The following is a 16,858-nucleotide window of genomic DNA, read 5'->3' on the forward strand; positions in this document are numbered from 1 at the left end:
GCATAGTTCTAAGAAAAAAATGCACATTTTATGAAAATGCCTCTAATTTGCAAAGCTTGTTTATTAAAGATGCTTACTAATAAACTCAGATGAACATCAGTGTCCATACATTTGAATACACTGAAGGAAGTGACCTGATTAGGATCACCCAGGTCACTCGCGAACACCTCTCAGCCTTCCATACAAAATGAAGAGTCAGTCAGACAGTAGTAAATACAAATCAATAGCTGTTTATTCAAAATACACTCGGAGTGGATCCCAATCTGCCCAGTCTCTAGGAGTGCTGCAGAGGGACTAAAGTCGATAAGCATAAAGACACATTAAGAACATTTCATAGCTGGGCAAAAACACGCACATAGTGGAATTTTCAAAGAAAGTACTGCTTAAACAATGGAGTACAAAAAACATAATCTCAGCACACTTATCGTCACACAGTTTCAAAAGTCCAAGGCCGTTCTAGTCGGTCGTGGCACCAGACAAGTGGGAGAGGGCCACTAACTAGCGAGAAAGGCATGCAGAAATGAGAATAGTCTATTCATTAGCTAAGCAAGGCCCAACCTTGGAGAAACAAAACTTATGAAAAATCGTTTCTCGGAAAGGCAAGTATCAGTTTAGATTATGACTCGAAATGGCGGCTAAACATAAAATGGTGCTGCGAGTGCTAACTTTTTTACATGATTAAATACGTAATCAAAAGAGCAAAAACATTTTTATTCTAACAACATGATGTTTGCTTGGTTAATTGAAATGTTGGTCTGCATCAAGTACATAAAACACTTTCTCTCACCAAATCAGTATTGTCTAAACTTTATTGAGAGACAGCAGGGACATCTCGGTTTTCTTCATTTTCTAGGTAATTGTAAGACAGATGTCTGTAAATAAAAGATATTTCTTTCTTTCTTGTCCTTGTGTATAATCAATTTGTTTTTAGCACCTGTAAATGTCTTTTAACGTGACCCTGGACAAGGTCCAGTGCTGTTGATACTCGCCTGGCCAGATTCCAGGAAAGGGTGGGATGTGGGTCAAGAAAGATGCAATTTGCTGAATAGTTCTTTGGCTTTGTATGGAAGTGCAGGATGTTCTCGCTGGTTGTTTAGTTTGTTATATGGACACACTGTTCTCAATCACTTTGGGGTTCAGGTAGTTGTACTTGAGAGGCAGGTATTCATTTCTGCTTTCAATTTCTGCAGATATCTGGGACAGGCGTTCCTGGAATGCCTTGATGCACCGTTTGGGTTCCTCCTCTGTAAAATGCTCATCAGGATATGTGCCTAAAGGCCTCTTTAAAAAACATAAATAAATGAAAAAGTTAATGCCTCATAAATAGATCAGGGTGACAAGAAACAAAAGTAAGGAATACCGGTGATGTGCTACAGGTATTTTGAGTGGCCTAAACAATGGAATTGGTACTACTGCTCCAGAACGTAACTTACAGAGGATTTGTTTTTCACACTAAAAGACCACGCTACTGTTCTTGTTATGAAGGCCCAATTGGCATGGAGGGCATAACCCTATCATCATCATCATTTTATTTGAGCTAAAAAAGTAAAGATCATAAAAGTACAATAATAAAAGTAATACAATAAAAGACATTTGGTTCCAAAAGTGTCAGTGCATACTAAGGAATTATTAACAAAACTATCCAGGCTCGCCATACCCTACTTCATTGGGTCCAAATGACAACATTTCGAAATAGAGGAGGGCAAAAACCTCAGCTAAGGGTCCATAACCCTACCATTACTACAAGGCAATTTCTCTGAATGCACAACATGAAGGACAGCATGGGCGAAGTTCTGCTGCGCGGAACTACGCAAAGTGACCAAAAAAACTCTACTGAGCTTTTCGCATTGATTTCCAGTGCCCGGTGTTTGTCCCACACTGAAAAATCAGCACGAGCAGCACCATGCGCAGTGCAACAGTGTGCTGCTTCTTTTCTTGACGCTCGACCATCTGCGACCTCCAACATTCAGAAATCTCGTCTGGAGGTGGATTTTCTTTGCTTGCGCTCGCCAACTTGCTCAGCGTGAGCGGGGAAAAAGCGAAGCTATGTTTTTCAGAACTCTGCGTGCTCCGCAGAGCGGCAAGCACGCAAAACTCTGCAAACTCTGCGAGCAGAGTGGAGTCCACCGCTCCCACGCCCTCACTTGCTCATGGAGATGAAACCTCCTCATAACCATGGGGTTGATTGCAACAAAGAAAAAGACATGTTCGCTTCCAGTATCTCCTGTCCTTTTCGCTCACAGATGATTGATGCAAATCCCCCTCCTTGTAGTAAGTATGGCATTAAGCCTTTGAAGTTTCATAAATTGAGACAAGAAAGAGTCTTTGGAATAGGACAAACTAAATTCTCCCATTTTATCTTTGACCCCACACTTTATATCTCCTGCAGGCCTCACCCCAGAGCACTGAATATGGAAAGCATGCTGGATAAGTCATGGAAGGCCTTGGCTGAGTAGAGGATGTAGGGGTGGCTCCTCTATTTTAGCGCAGGAGCGTCGCCTCACAAAGTAAAGGTCAGCCAGAGTTGAAAAATAAAATGGTAATAAAGTTTATTTATTACCATTTTATTTCCCAGCAACCAACCCGTCCCGGCCTGAGCGTCAGGATGGAGTGGGACTATTATTGCTGCGTGGCAGCAGGGAACTGTGCGCTTACTTTTAAAATGCGCATATCTCTATGACCAGCTGTCTTGTGATGGCCAGCCAGACATGGGCATTTTAAACCTTTCTAACCCAGCTTTTTAACACAGCGGGGTTAGAGAAAGCACAGGCTTCCAGTGCTCTTAAGAGTACAGAGAGAGGTTGTTCACTTCAACTCTGGCGCTTCTCTCATGCTGCTTAACAGAATGAGAGCAGAACCAGGATTGGCTTGTGAGCTGGAAGCTTGCCACGAAGAGCGAAGACCAATTGAGGAGCATGTTTTGCTTGCACAGGAAGGTAAGTGTATTTTATTTAATTTGTTATTCTTTTTCCTGTGCCACCAGCCCCACCACCATCGGTACATGTCAGCTGCCACTGAAAGGATGTATATAGCAAGGGAGCCCATAAACTAAATGCATGAATTACTCTAAGTGTGAAATTTTCCAAATATTTGCATCTAGCTCCTTTTCACCCCAAATTTATACAGCTATATTGCCAAGCAAAGAATGATGACAAGCAGCAGCAGGATTATCAAGGAATTAGTTGAAGAGATGACTAAGTACTATCATTTAAACTTCATCTGACTAAATACCTGGTCTTTTTGAAATGCAGAATCTGCTGGCACAGGTTTGATGAAAACTCTCAAACTTATGAGCTGAGTTTGTGTATATCTGCCAAAGTTTGCAGATCAATCAAATGTATTGAGACCCACGTGGACATTTTGTCTTACTGGTGGACATTTATTTCTTTACCAATGCAGATTTCACACATTCCTGATTCTGAGAATCAGTGTTGGGATTCAAACTCTTAATGAAATTTAGGTGTGTACATATATTTGTGAATCTGGCCTAAAGAGCTTGAGAGAAGAGTGAAGGCTTCATCCTCCTAAGCTGTTAATGTACCGGTACTGGTTCATTTACACGTTCAGGCCCTTCACTCAACTCATACTGCCCTCTCTCACATTGTAAACAATTTATTTTTCTTTGATCACCACAATCATCTATTGTATATCATCATTCTTCCTGATTTGTCAGTGACATTTGGCACAATATGTCACCCAGCTTTATTCTCATCCCTCACCTCCTTCTGCTCTGCTGTTGCTATTTTCCTATCTATTTGATAACTCCTCCTCAGTGACACGGACTACAAGAGATCACAGCTGATCCATTGGCGTAACGAAAAGTGAGGGGGCCTCTCTGCACGGTACTTAGGAGGGCCCCCTCTGGGCTCAATCAGGAGCTCTCCCGGCCAGAGTTTAGGGCCAAGGGGGCCCCTTGAAGCTACGGGCTCCCCCGCACCGCGTGGGCTGCAGGGGCCTGTGTTACGCCCCTGAGCTGATCCCTTCACAAATCAGGATCTTTCAAGGGTCAATCCTATGCCACTGCTATTCGCCCTATACACCAGCTCCATGACTGACATCTCCTTTGACATCTATTATCCCCTTCCCACTGATTACACAAATCTTATCCTTTCACACCCTCTACCCATGCTTTGCGGATTGCTTCTCTATGACCAGGTGCTGGGTGGCACTCCTGTGATGTTTAACTCCTCCAAATCTGAGGTTCTTTACTTTCCCTCCTCATCTGTATCAGCACCTCTGTCGAGTTCTCTCCACTTCCCTTCAGACATCTTGACTTTCTCCTCTTTATATAAAAACCTTGGGGTTCCCTATCACCCATCTGTTATTACCGACATCGCAGCATGCGACTACCTATTAAATATAAGTAAAATACAACCATGTCTTAACACCACCAAGACAGTAATTATTTCACTAGTAGTAAGTGTAATGTTGGCTTGATATGTCAGACCCCCCAGGATATTGCGGCATAGATTTCCAAATTTAGCGGCACAAAAATGAAAATTTAGCGACACAAAAGTGGAAATTTAGCGACATTATTGCGGCAATTTATTTTACTCGTAATCATTCCCTTTCAGCCTTAAATCAATGTAAACTGATTTAGCAAGGTATTCCACTGTGAAACAGGCATGTTTAAAGTGTTTGCAGCTCTACAGAAGCACAGCTCCAATCTGCACCTCGTGAGAGGGGGCCCTATTTTTTCCTGGGGTGTTCTAGCACCCATGTATGCACCCCTGCCGGGGCACCGCTACCTCCTGGACCCGTCCGTTTTAAAAAACAGTAATTTCTATCACCCTTTTTAACATTGAAAATATATTGACAATACCAATATGACCCATACAGAAAGTCCTGCTTTGCTGCTAGAGTGCTTTTCTAGAAAGTAATGCATCAAATTAAGTGTGGCAATTTAAGTGACACTTTGTGAGTGGGCAAAGGCAAGAAAATTCATTAAAAACTATCCTCTTTTATGAAACCCAATGGACTAAAAGGGGCCTTAAAATATCCCCAGCAGTTCAGATTGCTTATATGTGACATTTTCATAAATTCAGTGTAATTATGAGTGACATTCAACGACTATGAGCGACACTTTCTCCTGAACAAAATCAAGCAATGAAGTCTAGGGAAACAGATAAATATCAGAAATTACCCCCATTTGAGCAATTAGAAACTTTAAGAATATCTTGAAACGGAAGCCAAGTACCAGAAATGGAATGACACTATCCTAGTGCCTTGGAAACCTGATTCACATACCTTGCAGAAGGCATAATAATCCTCTGCCCTATTTTATCATGACTTTTGATAGACCTGCTCAAAACGTGTGAGGTCTGAAGATCTGATGTCATTTATGATATTACTTCCTGTGAAGTCATGGACTGTATGATGCCACACGTCATGTCACTTGCATACTGCCCAACTGGGTTGGTACCCCACTTCTATTTTTTAGGACTTATGCCCTGCAGCAAGTAAACAAAACATGTAAAAGGTCCGGTGGAAGCACAATTCAGAAATCGAGCACTTGATCCATTAAATGATCTAGCAAGCGTGTAATGCACAGGAGACACCAGGGTCAGACTGACATGCTTGGACGTCTTGCATACTCGAACTTGTCTCAGCCTCATGCATGAAAGGCGAGGACTCTGCTGCTGAGCTGGCTCCAACAATTCAATCATCGCGCTCTCTTCTGAATAACAGATAAGAGGTAACCATTTCTTTTCCACCAGGGGTCGCTATTGTAATAGTAATTAAACCATGCAGTCCCTTCTTTTTTTGCCGAGCGAACGTTTCCTTAACACGGCGCTGCTTATGTCTGCTCCTTCTAAAACAACACTGTATTTGAGAGCAGTACTTGCAGTGACCCAGCATATTTTAATTTTCAAAAAAAGCCTGTGAAGCCTGTCTCGATTCCGGTTTTCAGATTGTAAGTAGTTTACCATGAGAACAATCAGCGTTTAGATAATATCACCCAACCAAATGCAGAACAGGTTGATGCATAAAAAGCCTTACTTCGCGCGTGTACAATACCAGAAGGAAGCAGGTATTGGACGGCGGCACGTAGTGACGTGTGCACCCACAACCAATGAAACAGCATTGTTTGTTTTGCCGACACTTTTTTTGTAAATATCGCGGCAATAATAGTAGATATCGCGGCCATCGCGCTGGTGAGCTAATTTCGCGATTTTTTCGTGAATCGCGAAATCGCGATAAGCTGGAGGGTCTGATATGTATTTTCCCTTTAAGGTTCTGTATTCTCTCCTCTTGATTCTGCTGGTACATGAGTGTTCTGTACTCTAAGAATGTAAGTGCGATAAGATTCTAAGTCAGTTATGACCTGTGGCTGTGCTGGATGAGGCGAATAAATCACACTGGAAATCTACTCTGCATTACCAGATTATTTATTACTAGAAAACACTACATTAATATTGGCGACGATCCTACCTCTGTAAAGCCTCAACACGCAGTCTTCCCCGTATCAGCTTTCCTCCCCAGCGGCTGTTTATCTTCAAAAGGAAGCGACGTCTTCCCAGCGGCGGTTTGTACACGACAAGCGACGTGCCTCGACAAAGTAATGCGGTGAGGAGCACAGCGGGAGGATAATATAGTAGAGAGGGGTCTTAAAAAAAAAAAAAAAGAATGGGAAATTAACGCATACCGCGTTAAAATAACAGTTAAAGACTCGCGCTGAGTTAAAGGAGGCTCGCGCTGCTCGCGCTTCAACTCAGTATTGCTTGCGCAGATCACGTGATAGAGCGTGACGCGGTGCGTTTCAAGAGGAGTCTTCTGCGTGTCAGTGACGCCGCGCACACATGCGCTTCAGTGACGGAGGAACAATGGATCTTGAAATGGGTAGAACGACCATTGTTTGAACGCTCCGATTCCATGAGAGGAATTAATCTTTGTTCAGGAAAATAGAAGAAGGGATTACATGAACGCTTATTTTTACAAAAGAAAAGAACATTAGTTTTTTTGATTTTGTTTTCATTGCTACATAATAAACACAAGCAGAGTGGAAGCAGAGAAGTTATAAATATTAAACCATATTTAGTTAAGAACAAAGAAAATATATCAATTTATTGAAACGGAGAAGTCATAAATATTAAACAATATTTATTGAAGATTCAGTAGTATAAAAAAAAAAAAAAAAAAAAAAAAAGAAGAAGAATATGCAAAACGTGACTCAACCTGCGTTTTTTTTGATAAGTCCTGGAGAACCAAATGTAAAATGGCAAAAATGGAAAAAAATATTTGCAAATTATGCTAGAGTATGTGGAACCAACCTAAGTGCAGAGAGAAAACACTCATTATTGCTGCACTGTTTAGGTGGAGAGGGCCAAGAAGTACTAGAGCATTTACCAGAACTTACAGCTTCCGAACAAAGGAACTTAAATGAATATGAAGTTGCCATAGAACAGTTAGATCGTCATTATCTTCCAAGATTGAGCACAATAATGGAAAGATACCATTTTGGTCTGAGAGGTCAAAAAAGAGATGAGTCAGTTGAAGACTATGTATCTGCCTTAAGAAAATTAGCCTCTTCATGTAAATTTGGACAAACGTTGGAAGAAAGAATAAGGGATCAATTCGTATTGAAATGTGCTCATGACAGTATTCGAAAGGAACTATGGTTAAAAGATGAACCACCTTTGGAAGAAGTACTAGTAATAGCAAAGCAAGTAGAACACATGACGAAATGTGTAGATGAGCTAAAAGGAGAAAAAGAGAAATTGGTGGAACCAGAGAAGAAAAGTGAAACGAAGGTTGAGGAGGTAGTTTGTCAAGTCAAAAAAGAAGATAAGGTGGACACTGGAAAGAATGACAATGGAATGAGTAGATATAATTCGAATTATAACATGTCTAACAAATTTTCTTGTTTCAGATGTGGCAGCAGTGGCCATTTAGCTAATTCACCTAGCTGTCCTGCTTTGAAATCAATTTGTAATGACTGTGGAAGAAGAGGTCATTTTGCAAAATATTGTAGAACAAAAGGAGGAAAAAGGGATAATACTAATAAGAGATGGTCTCAACCTCAAGTGAAAACAGTCACTTTTCAGATTAATAGTGGCCCATTAGAACATCCCACACATGTAGTTAAAGTGGATAATGCTATGATTGAGTTTAAATTTGATTCATGTTCCCAAATCACTATGATAGATGAAAACTTACTACTTAAAACTTTTGGTAAAAATGTAAAATTATTCAAAAGTGATATATTACCATTGGGTTATGGCAACAAACCAATTAAGATTTTGGGATATTTTATGGCCACAATGGAATTAGGTTGCAGAATTATTCCTGGTAAAATTTATGTTACCAATGTTGGGGATGCATTAATTAGCTGGAGGGATCAACGTGATCTAGGTGTTACACTTAATCCAAATGCCTCACCTCAGGTACAAATACTAGAGGTAGAAAACCTGTCTGATATGTTTGCTGAAAAATTTCCGACAGTATTTAAAGAGGAATTGGGATGTTTAAAGAATTACAAACATTGCATAAAACTTAAAAGAAATGCGATTCCAATAGTTGCAAGGGTAAGAAGGATTCCACTGGCTGAGCAGATAAAAGTGCAAAAAGAAATTGAAAAATTAGTTACAAATAATATAATTGAACCAGTAGAGGCAACAGAATGGTTGGCGCCTATTGTAGTAGCGAAGAAGCCAACTGGAGATATTCGTTTATGTATTGACTTAAGAGCTTTAAATAAGGAGGTGGTAGTAGACAGATTCCCACTACCTAATATAGATGAGATTGTAGGCACGTTAGAGGGTGCAAGGTACTTTACCACTCTAGATCTGGCATCCGCCTACCACCAGGTGGAATTAGATACTTCTTGTCAAGATTTAACTGCATTTATAACACCCATGGGTACTTTTAAATTCAAAAGAATGCCTTTTGGATTAATATCGGCAGCCTCTGTATTTCAAAGAATCATGACTCATATACTCAGAGGACTTCAAGGGGTAAAATGTTACCAAGATGATCTTTTGATATTTGGGTCAAACATGAAAGAACACAATGAGCGGGTGTGTGATGTATTAAAAAGGTTGTCTGACTCTGGTTTGACTCTTAAAAAAGAGAAATGCAAGTTTGGATTACAAGAAGTGAACTATCTTGGTCACTGTATCAGGAGTGAAGGAGTTTTTCCGAAGTTAGACTTAGTTACTTCTATTGAAAACATGGCTGAACCTGTCAGTAGGGATGAATTACTATCGTTTCTTGGTATGGTAGAATTTTATGGGAAATTTATAGTACACTTTGCGGATAAGACAAAGAACATGAGGAGGCTCACTGGTAAAAGTATTATGTTTGACTGGTCAGGTGAGTGTAAAAGAGAATTTGAGGGCATAAAAGAAGAATTAAAAAAAGCTCCAAGTTTACAAGCATTTGTCCCAGGTTTACCTACTTATGTATTCACAGATGCAAGTGATAAAGGGTTAGGGGCAGTGTTGGTTCAAAACAAAAATGGTCATGATTCTCTAATTGCCTGTGCATCTAGGTGTCTTCGTGGTCCAGAACTAAACTATTCCGTTATTGAAAAGGAATCTTTAGCAATATTTTGGGCACTCAAGAAATTTAAGAATTTGATTTGGGGAACTAAATTTATTGTCAAATCTGATCACAAACCGTTAAAAGAAGTTTTTTGCAAAAAGGGTTTAGATTCCATCTCTTCAAGGATCAGGAGGTGGATAATATCTTTACAAGAGTTTGATTTTGAAGTACAATACTTACCTGGTGTGTCAAACAAGGCTGCTGACTGTTTTTCAAGGTTGGTGAAAGGAGAAAATATATGTTGTGATGAAGAACAGATAGATGAAGATGAATACCTCAATGTTTGTGAGGTTACGGAGGGAGTTATAGGAAAAGAGGAGTGGAAAGGAGAGTTATCAAAAGATGAGGAGTTGTGTAGAGTAATAGTTTTGTTGAAGGATAATAAACGTCTGGACAAGCCATGGTCTCTGGTCTCGCAAGAGTTATCCATTTCTGATGGCATGTTAACTCGTGGTTTAAGGCTGGTGCCTCCTTCTTCTTTGAGGAAAAAGTTACTATTACATGCTCACTCTGGTCATTTAGGCATAGTAAAAACCAAAGAAATGATACGTACCCAATTTTGGTGGCCTGGAATGGATTTAGAAATAGAACGCATGGTCAGAGATTGTGTTGAGTGTTGTGCAAGCGACAACATTTTAAAGGTCAGACAAATGCCAATGGTTTGCAGAGATTTACCCGATCATCCCTGGGATGAGTTAGCTATTGACATTTTGGGTCCTCTCACAGGAGTATCTGATACACCTTATCTTATTGTTTTAATGGATTTATATTCACGTTGGATAGAGGTATGTGCTGTAAATGACATAACCTCAAATTCAATCATAAAATTTTTATCTGATATATTTATGAGAGAGAGCTTTCCAAATAGCATCTTATCGGATAATGGTCCGCAATTTTGCTCAACCACCTTTGATGATTATCTTAGCAAATGTGGTATAATACATAAACGTTCATCGTTGTATCATCCTGAAACGAATGGTGCTGTTGAGAGGGTCAACCGTACAATAAAGGAATGTATTCAGTTAGCTAGAGCAAGTGGATTAAATTGGAAGGAAGCATTAAAAGAGAGAATTGATGCATACCGTTGCTCTCCTCACTTGACCACTGGGAAATCCCCTTTCGAACTATTCAAGGGAAGAGTTCCAAACACAATGTGGTGTCCAGGATGGATGAATTTGAAAAAGGGGTTCGTTGATAATCATGTTGGTGCTTGGAGAGAGAGAGAGATAGAAAAACAAATGTGTAGGAAAACTTACTTTGACAAAATTAAATCTGTTAAGTTTCAAGAAGTAAAGGTGGGTGATCTTGTAAAAATAAAGGCACCTGTGGGGAGAAGGTCTTGGTCAAAGTACACTAATGTCAGACCAGTCATTAAAGTTTTTGGTAATGCAATCAAAACACAAGATGGAAGGATTTGGAACAAAAGTCGTGTTGTGGTTGTTATGTCCAAAAACATCACACAAACTGACTGTGATTCTGACTCTAATTTTTTAGGTACTATTAATCCTTCTCAGTCCTGTTCTAACTTCTCTGCCAATAATCGCGTGAGAAGTCAGAGATTACGCAGTGCTCCAATGTATATGAAGGATTACGTGTAAGCAATGCATATTGTTTTTCCTCATGTTTTAGTTTATATATAAACAAGGTATCGTTCTTACTCATGTTTAATTTTGCGATTTTTTATTCAAAAAGTTTTGTTCTTAAGCTTTTGTAAAGAAGGGAGATGTGTAATGTTGGCTTGATATGTATTTTCCCTTTAAGGTTCTGTATTCTCTCCTCTTGATTCTGCTGGTACATGAGTGTTCTGTACTCTAAGAATGTAAGTGCGATAAGATTCTAAGTCAGTTATGACCTGTGGCTGTGCTGGATGAGGCGAATAAATCACACTGGAAATCTACTCTGCATTACCAGATTATTTATTACTAGAAAACACTACAGTAAGTAAAATAGATTACCACAGCAGTATTTTCAAAGGTTTATCAAAAAATTCCTTCCCCTGACTACACAAGATTCTGAAGTTTGCCCGCAAAACTTTACCCTGCCAGGGCACACACCAGTCACTCTCTTCTGCACAAAGCTAGGTGGCTCCATGCTGAAAATACGACCTTCTGCAAATAATTGGTAATAATATATAAACAGCCACAGTACCTCTACCGACTGCCTTTCTATTATACTGCCTGACTGCGCTCCTTCCAGAAATTTACGATCAGAGCTTGCTCGTTACACCAGGGGCATGACAGAGGCCTCTGCAGCCCCTGCTCTTTGGGGTGTCTCAACCATTCAGGAGGCCCTTAGCTCCACAGGGGGCCCCATTCAGCTGAAAACCAATGAATATCTGTGAGATGTGGGAGGCTAAGGGGCCTCTCAACACATTCTTCTGGGTGGCCCATCACTTTGCATTACACCACTGGGTTACACCCAACACACAGTGTACAGCATCTAGTTTTCGATTGCCCCCTTGTAGTCCCCATCACTGGAACTCACTGCTCCCATAGAATGCCCCACGTTCATGGTTTCCAAAATCACTTTGAAATGATACCTCAGAAGTCTGTAAAAAAAGAACAATTGATGAAGCACACTGTGCCAAAATTGTAATTGGGCCGACCTCTGTGAGCATGTGGATGTTGTATGGTGGGTAACACCCCATAAATAAATGTATTTGTGGTTTAGTAGTTGCATCTGGAGGCCCTGAGGCGGGTCTGCTATGTCTGTGTCGTTTGTTTTCATTGTGTGCCTGTGTATCCACATTGTTGCCGTCATCAACAATAGGATTTCTGGCCACGTGTAAAGTTTACATGACCACTGGCTTGCCTCTTATTTCACTAATGGCATTGTCTTTGGGGGGTGGGGGGCATAATTTTTTCTTAGTTCATATTTAAAAACTATCACTTTTTAAAACATGTCTGTATATGTAGACCTATAATCTTATATACTAATGTGAAACGCTTCTGCATGGTAAAGAAATGTTTTTTTTAAACATTTTTGAAGAGACTATCATATTTTTGCATTACGTTGGTTGCACAGTATACATATCAAATGTTTTTATGGTTAGGCTCATGCATGGGCTCTTGGAGACAAGTCAGATACCACGCTGGTTCGGCTTACCCTATAAATTTGCCAGTACGCCCAACTCTATTTGCCACTCAGTCTTAGTGCATGGGGTCAACATTTGTAAAAGGTGAGGACTGGAAACATGGAGGCCTATCTACATGCACCAATTTGGCAATTCTACGATCAAGGCTTCTTGTAGCAGAGAAATAAAGAGTGTAGAAGTGATAATACAGAAGTAACTCCGGGCTGTTGTGTTGTACATGACCATAGTCATAGTCATGAGTTAACTCTCACACAGGGGGGGGGGAGTAAAAAGGAAGTATATGCTACAAAATAGAAAAATCTATCCCATATAACTTCCAGGCAAATGTTTCTCACACAAAATATAGGGTAGCAAGGTGAAACTGGGCACAAACTGTGGCAGGGAGGGGCACACAAGGTGTTTGGACGAAAACCCTCACTCACCCGAGGATGACATGCTTCATCATAAGGTTCCTCCAGCACACCAGGACCACAAGGTACCCAGTGTGGGCTACAAATTCCCCGCGGGGAAGGAGCAGGAGTGTATTCTCAATAAAGCAAGCGAGATTGCAATACTTCACGGGTGAAATTGAGGGGCAGAGTGCAAAAACAAAAATAGTGTATGTTAAAACTATCTCCGTAGGTATAACAACTTTATTAATACGTCCTACGGGATAGAGAATAAAAGCAATGTGAGACAGGGTTATGGATGTATGCCCTGTGATCAGGTCAACATGTTCCTGCCCTAGATGACATCTGAGTTCAGGGCATTCATCAGGACCAGAATCTTCAGTCACTGTGTGTAAAAAATATGTGAATAAAAAGGAAGAAGAATAATACTCAGGTCTCTAATCTTGACCAACCATACATCGCAGTAACAATCAGTGTGGTAGGTCAGGTGGCCCTAAGAACAACGTGTATAGTCTGAATCTACCATCTACAGAGTCTTTCACCATGTAGATTCCTCTAATGAAAACGAGTTATGCTCCACCGGGGACCTTCGGGTGAGTGGGGATTTTCGTCCAAACACCTTATGTGCCCCTCCCTGCCACAGTTTGTGCTCAGTTTCACCTTTCTACCCTATATTTTGTGTGAGTAACATAGTCATGAGTTTCCAGAGAGAACTACCAGGCCTAGATGGAACAGACGGAGAGTAGCTTCATGGGTTAGGGTGGTGTTTGGGTGTGAGTTTTTCGGGGGCGAGTAGTTTGGGTGTGAAACCACCCAAATGCATTCTTGGCTTTGTAGTTGGATCTGGGGGCACTGAGTGAGGTCTGCTATGCCACAAAGCTTTTACCTTGTTAATTTTGTTAAGCACAAACTTAGATATATAGTGGATGGTTTGCAGAAAAAGTGAACCCATAGAAGTGCTCCTTGAAAGGGTGCAAATTTACAATTTTGGGGAATTCATAACATTGGCAGTGATAGGCTTAGAAACCTCTGCTAGTCTCGGGTTTCCAGACATACTGCTGGCAAACACCCAAAATGTGATGTAATGAATGCTTTCAAATAGTCTAACTAGTGGCAAACCCTCAGGTTAGCATCCGAACCCATCGTTTTTCGCCCACTCTGTCACTGTAAATAGAGGCCACCCTGTTCCTTGTGGAAACAGTCCATCCTGAACCTTGGTCATTTCACCCCTCCACCCTTCATTTTCAGTTAGGAAATTTGAGATTCACATCCATAGAATCTCATTAAGTTACGCCCCTGAATATAACTGAATTGTTGTTTTCTCTCTGTTGGTGTGATGCAGTCCCTGCATCACAAAAACAGCTTATTTGATCAAAGCTTCAATCACCTCTCTGCCATATTCATTCCATCATACCTTATTATCTATGTACCACAATTCACATTATGTAAGACAGTCTGGACAGAATGCCATGCCGCTTTTTCCCGAGTAGAGAAGTTGCATGGAGGTGCTGTTTACCCACACCATTGGCACTCTTCTATATAAGGAGATGAGAGGATGCTTACCGTGTCCCCAGGCTCGTTACTCAGGAGCTTTACAGTTACCATTCCAGAGGCGGTAGTGCCCACATCGGGTAGGACGTCCATGACACTTTCCAGTGTTGCTGTGCCTTTGGTTTTGGGAGGAGGTTGGCGCATTGTGCTGGGACTGTTCGGCATCCAGGAGAGGAAATCAAACTATAGTGGCCAAAGACAAAGGGAAGAAAAAGGAACAGGTGAAAGTTGTAATCATTTTTATTAAGTAGTCTTATTTCGCACTGACCGATCCAAGGTTGTCAGAGTGCTTTACAGGAAAAAAACAATTAACTTGAAAAGCCAAGATATGCTACATCAAATAATGTCATTGTTACACAGATACAAGTATCTGGCAGGAAAACCTTGTTTGTTAGGTATTAAATCACCATTGGAGAAAAGGTTGGAACAAGGAATCATCACAAATCAAGGGATATTGTCAATAACCACAGACCAAAGGGTATTTCCAAAATGATACAAGAGATAAATAGCCCACTTGAGACTTCTTTTTCTCAGCAGGTACTATGCTATCTCTCAAAGAAAGGCTTGGTTATTGGCATTAACTTAGAAAAATGATAGCCCACCATGTGTTAATGCTGCCCCTCTTGTCTCCATTCAGAACTATTGAAGGGTGCATCAGGCACATTAGTGAAGATATGTATGAATAGGATACATTTAACCTATTTACCAAGAGCAATGCCCTCTAGTGAATCTCTGGACCTCCTTAGGTCAATTGCTAGGTTCAAAAACGTACAATGTGACCTACTGATCCTCTTATAATGGGGTATGTACGTATTGTTTAAATAGCGCAAACCTAATCTTAAAACAGCAGAGTACTGATACCCTGGCTTTGCTTTTTCTAAGGAACATTTATGTTTTTTTAGATGTGGATAGCACAGATGGGTTTTCTAGACTCTTACATTCACTTGATCAATTTCCCCCACCACCTACAGTACTAGAAGCATATTCACAATTACCTGCCCACTGTTGACAGCAGCATGCTGAGTGGAACTTGTGAAAATCACCATAGTCAGATACTTGATCAGTTCTGCTCGGGTCTGTAGCTTGGACGGAACTCCTGAAAGAATACAAGAAAAATGTACGTTCACTCTTAAGAGGTTTAGCTGTGTCAAATCCTGTGCCCTATTGGCCACAGGTGTGTATCTTCAGAGACTGCTCAGAAGGATCATAGTCATTTGTAGTTGTGTGCATGAAATGGTATGCCTGTGGGGTATTTAATTTTCTCAACATTTAAACAGATTCACAATAGTGTGCTACAATCCAGTGGCATTTCTGGCACTGTTGGAAGGAAGTGTCTTACAAGTTCTAGTGCATTGAAAAACAGTAGAGAATTATAGATAAGTTTGAGTTCCAAAACAATTTTTTTAATTTTAATTTGTTTTAAAAAATGCAGTATACACTGAAATGGTCCAAATGCATCCTATATTTAAATATAACCTTCTACCCTACTACTGAGTGGTTAAAGACTCAGAACATGCGGGACAGAGCATTAAAAAAATTATAAAATATGTTAAAGGTTCAGAGTATGTGGGAGAGAGCCTTTAAAAACTGGTATAGCCCGAGGTAGAAGGGCAATAAAGCTATTAGAACATTCCACCCACTAAGGGAATAATGTTCTAAATTAAAAAGGGAGAAATAGAAAGCCAATCATTGAAATCATTGGAATGTTGAAGCAGAAGGCTTAAACCGCTCATTATAAGCCCTGAGCCACTTTATTATCGTCAATGGAGCTCTCAACATTCTAATGTTCTAAACAGAGTTAGGAACCTTTTGTTGCTGAACTTCAGCTGACACTTCATGCACGAAAGTTCCTACATCTCCTAGATTCATCAATCAGGCTCAATGTCCTGTGAATTCCGGGTCAAGCTACAATCAGTGAGAGGAATTTGCATAGGGAGGACGAGTAACAAACTCTTGCCAACAAGATCAGCCAATTGTAATGTATTGTAGCTTACATTTAGTCTCCATTTTGGTTATTCATCTTAAATTAGCATCGTTTTCCAGTGGTTGGCTGTACATGCTTTTCCCTATGGCGAAAATGCCCTATGCTCTCATTTATTTCAGATAGACATGTGTTATTCAGCACTAAGGTACCCTTCTGGGGAAATGTGCACTTTACACATACACATGTTACGTTTTTTTATAAACATTGTGCTTGGTAGTCTGCACATTTAGTTTCTGTGTTCTACAATTCAGAATATGACGTATTGTTTTTATTTTTTTCTGTGCTAATAGGCGAAAA

General features: G+C 40.4%; 1 protein-coding gene across 1 annotated transcript in view; it reads right to left on the reverse strand.

Annotated features, from left to right (window-relative positions):
- Positions 1 to 210: 210 nt before the first annotated feature.
- The window catches only part of LOC144799547 (hydroperoxide isomerase ALOXE3-like), a 220,495-nt gene continuing 203,847 nt past the window's right edge, over positions 211 to 16,858 (reverse strand). Inside the window, exons 12-14 of the mRNA XM_078670914.1 lie at positions 15,573 to 15,673; positions 14,590 to 14,760; positions 211 to 1,281 (exon numbers count right to left, since the gene is read on the reverse strand). Of these exons, the coding sequence (XP_078527040.1) occupies positions 1,102 to 1,281; positions 14,590 to 14,760; positions 15,573 to 15,673 (452 nt within the window). The 3' untranslated portion in view covers positions 211 to 1,101. The remainder of the gene's footprint in view (positions 1,282 to 14,589; positions 14,761 to 15,572; positions 15,674 to 16,858) is intronic.

This window comes from Lissotriton helveticus, chromosome 12 (assembly GCF_964261635.1).
Source record: "Lissotriton helveticus chromosome 12, aLisHel1.1, whole genome shotgun sequence".
Taxonomy (NCBI): domain Eukaryota; kingdom Metazoa; phylum Chordata; class Amphibia; order Caudata; family Salamandridae; genus Lissotriton; species Lissotriton helveticus.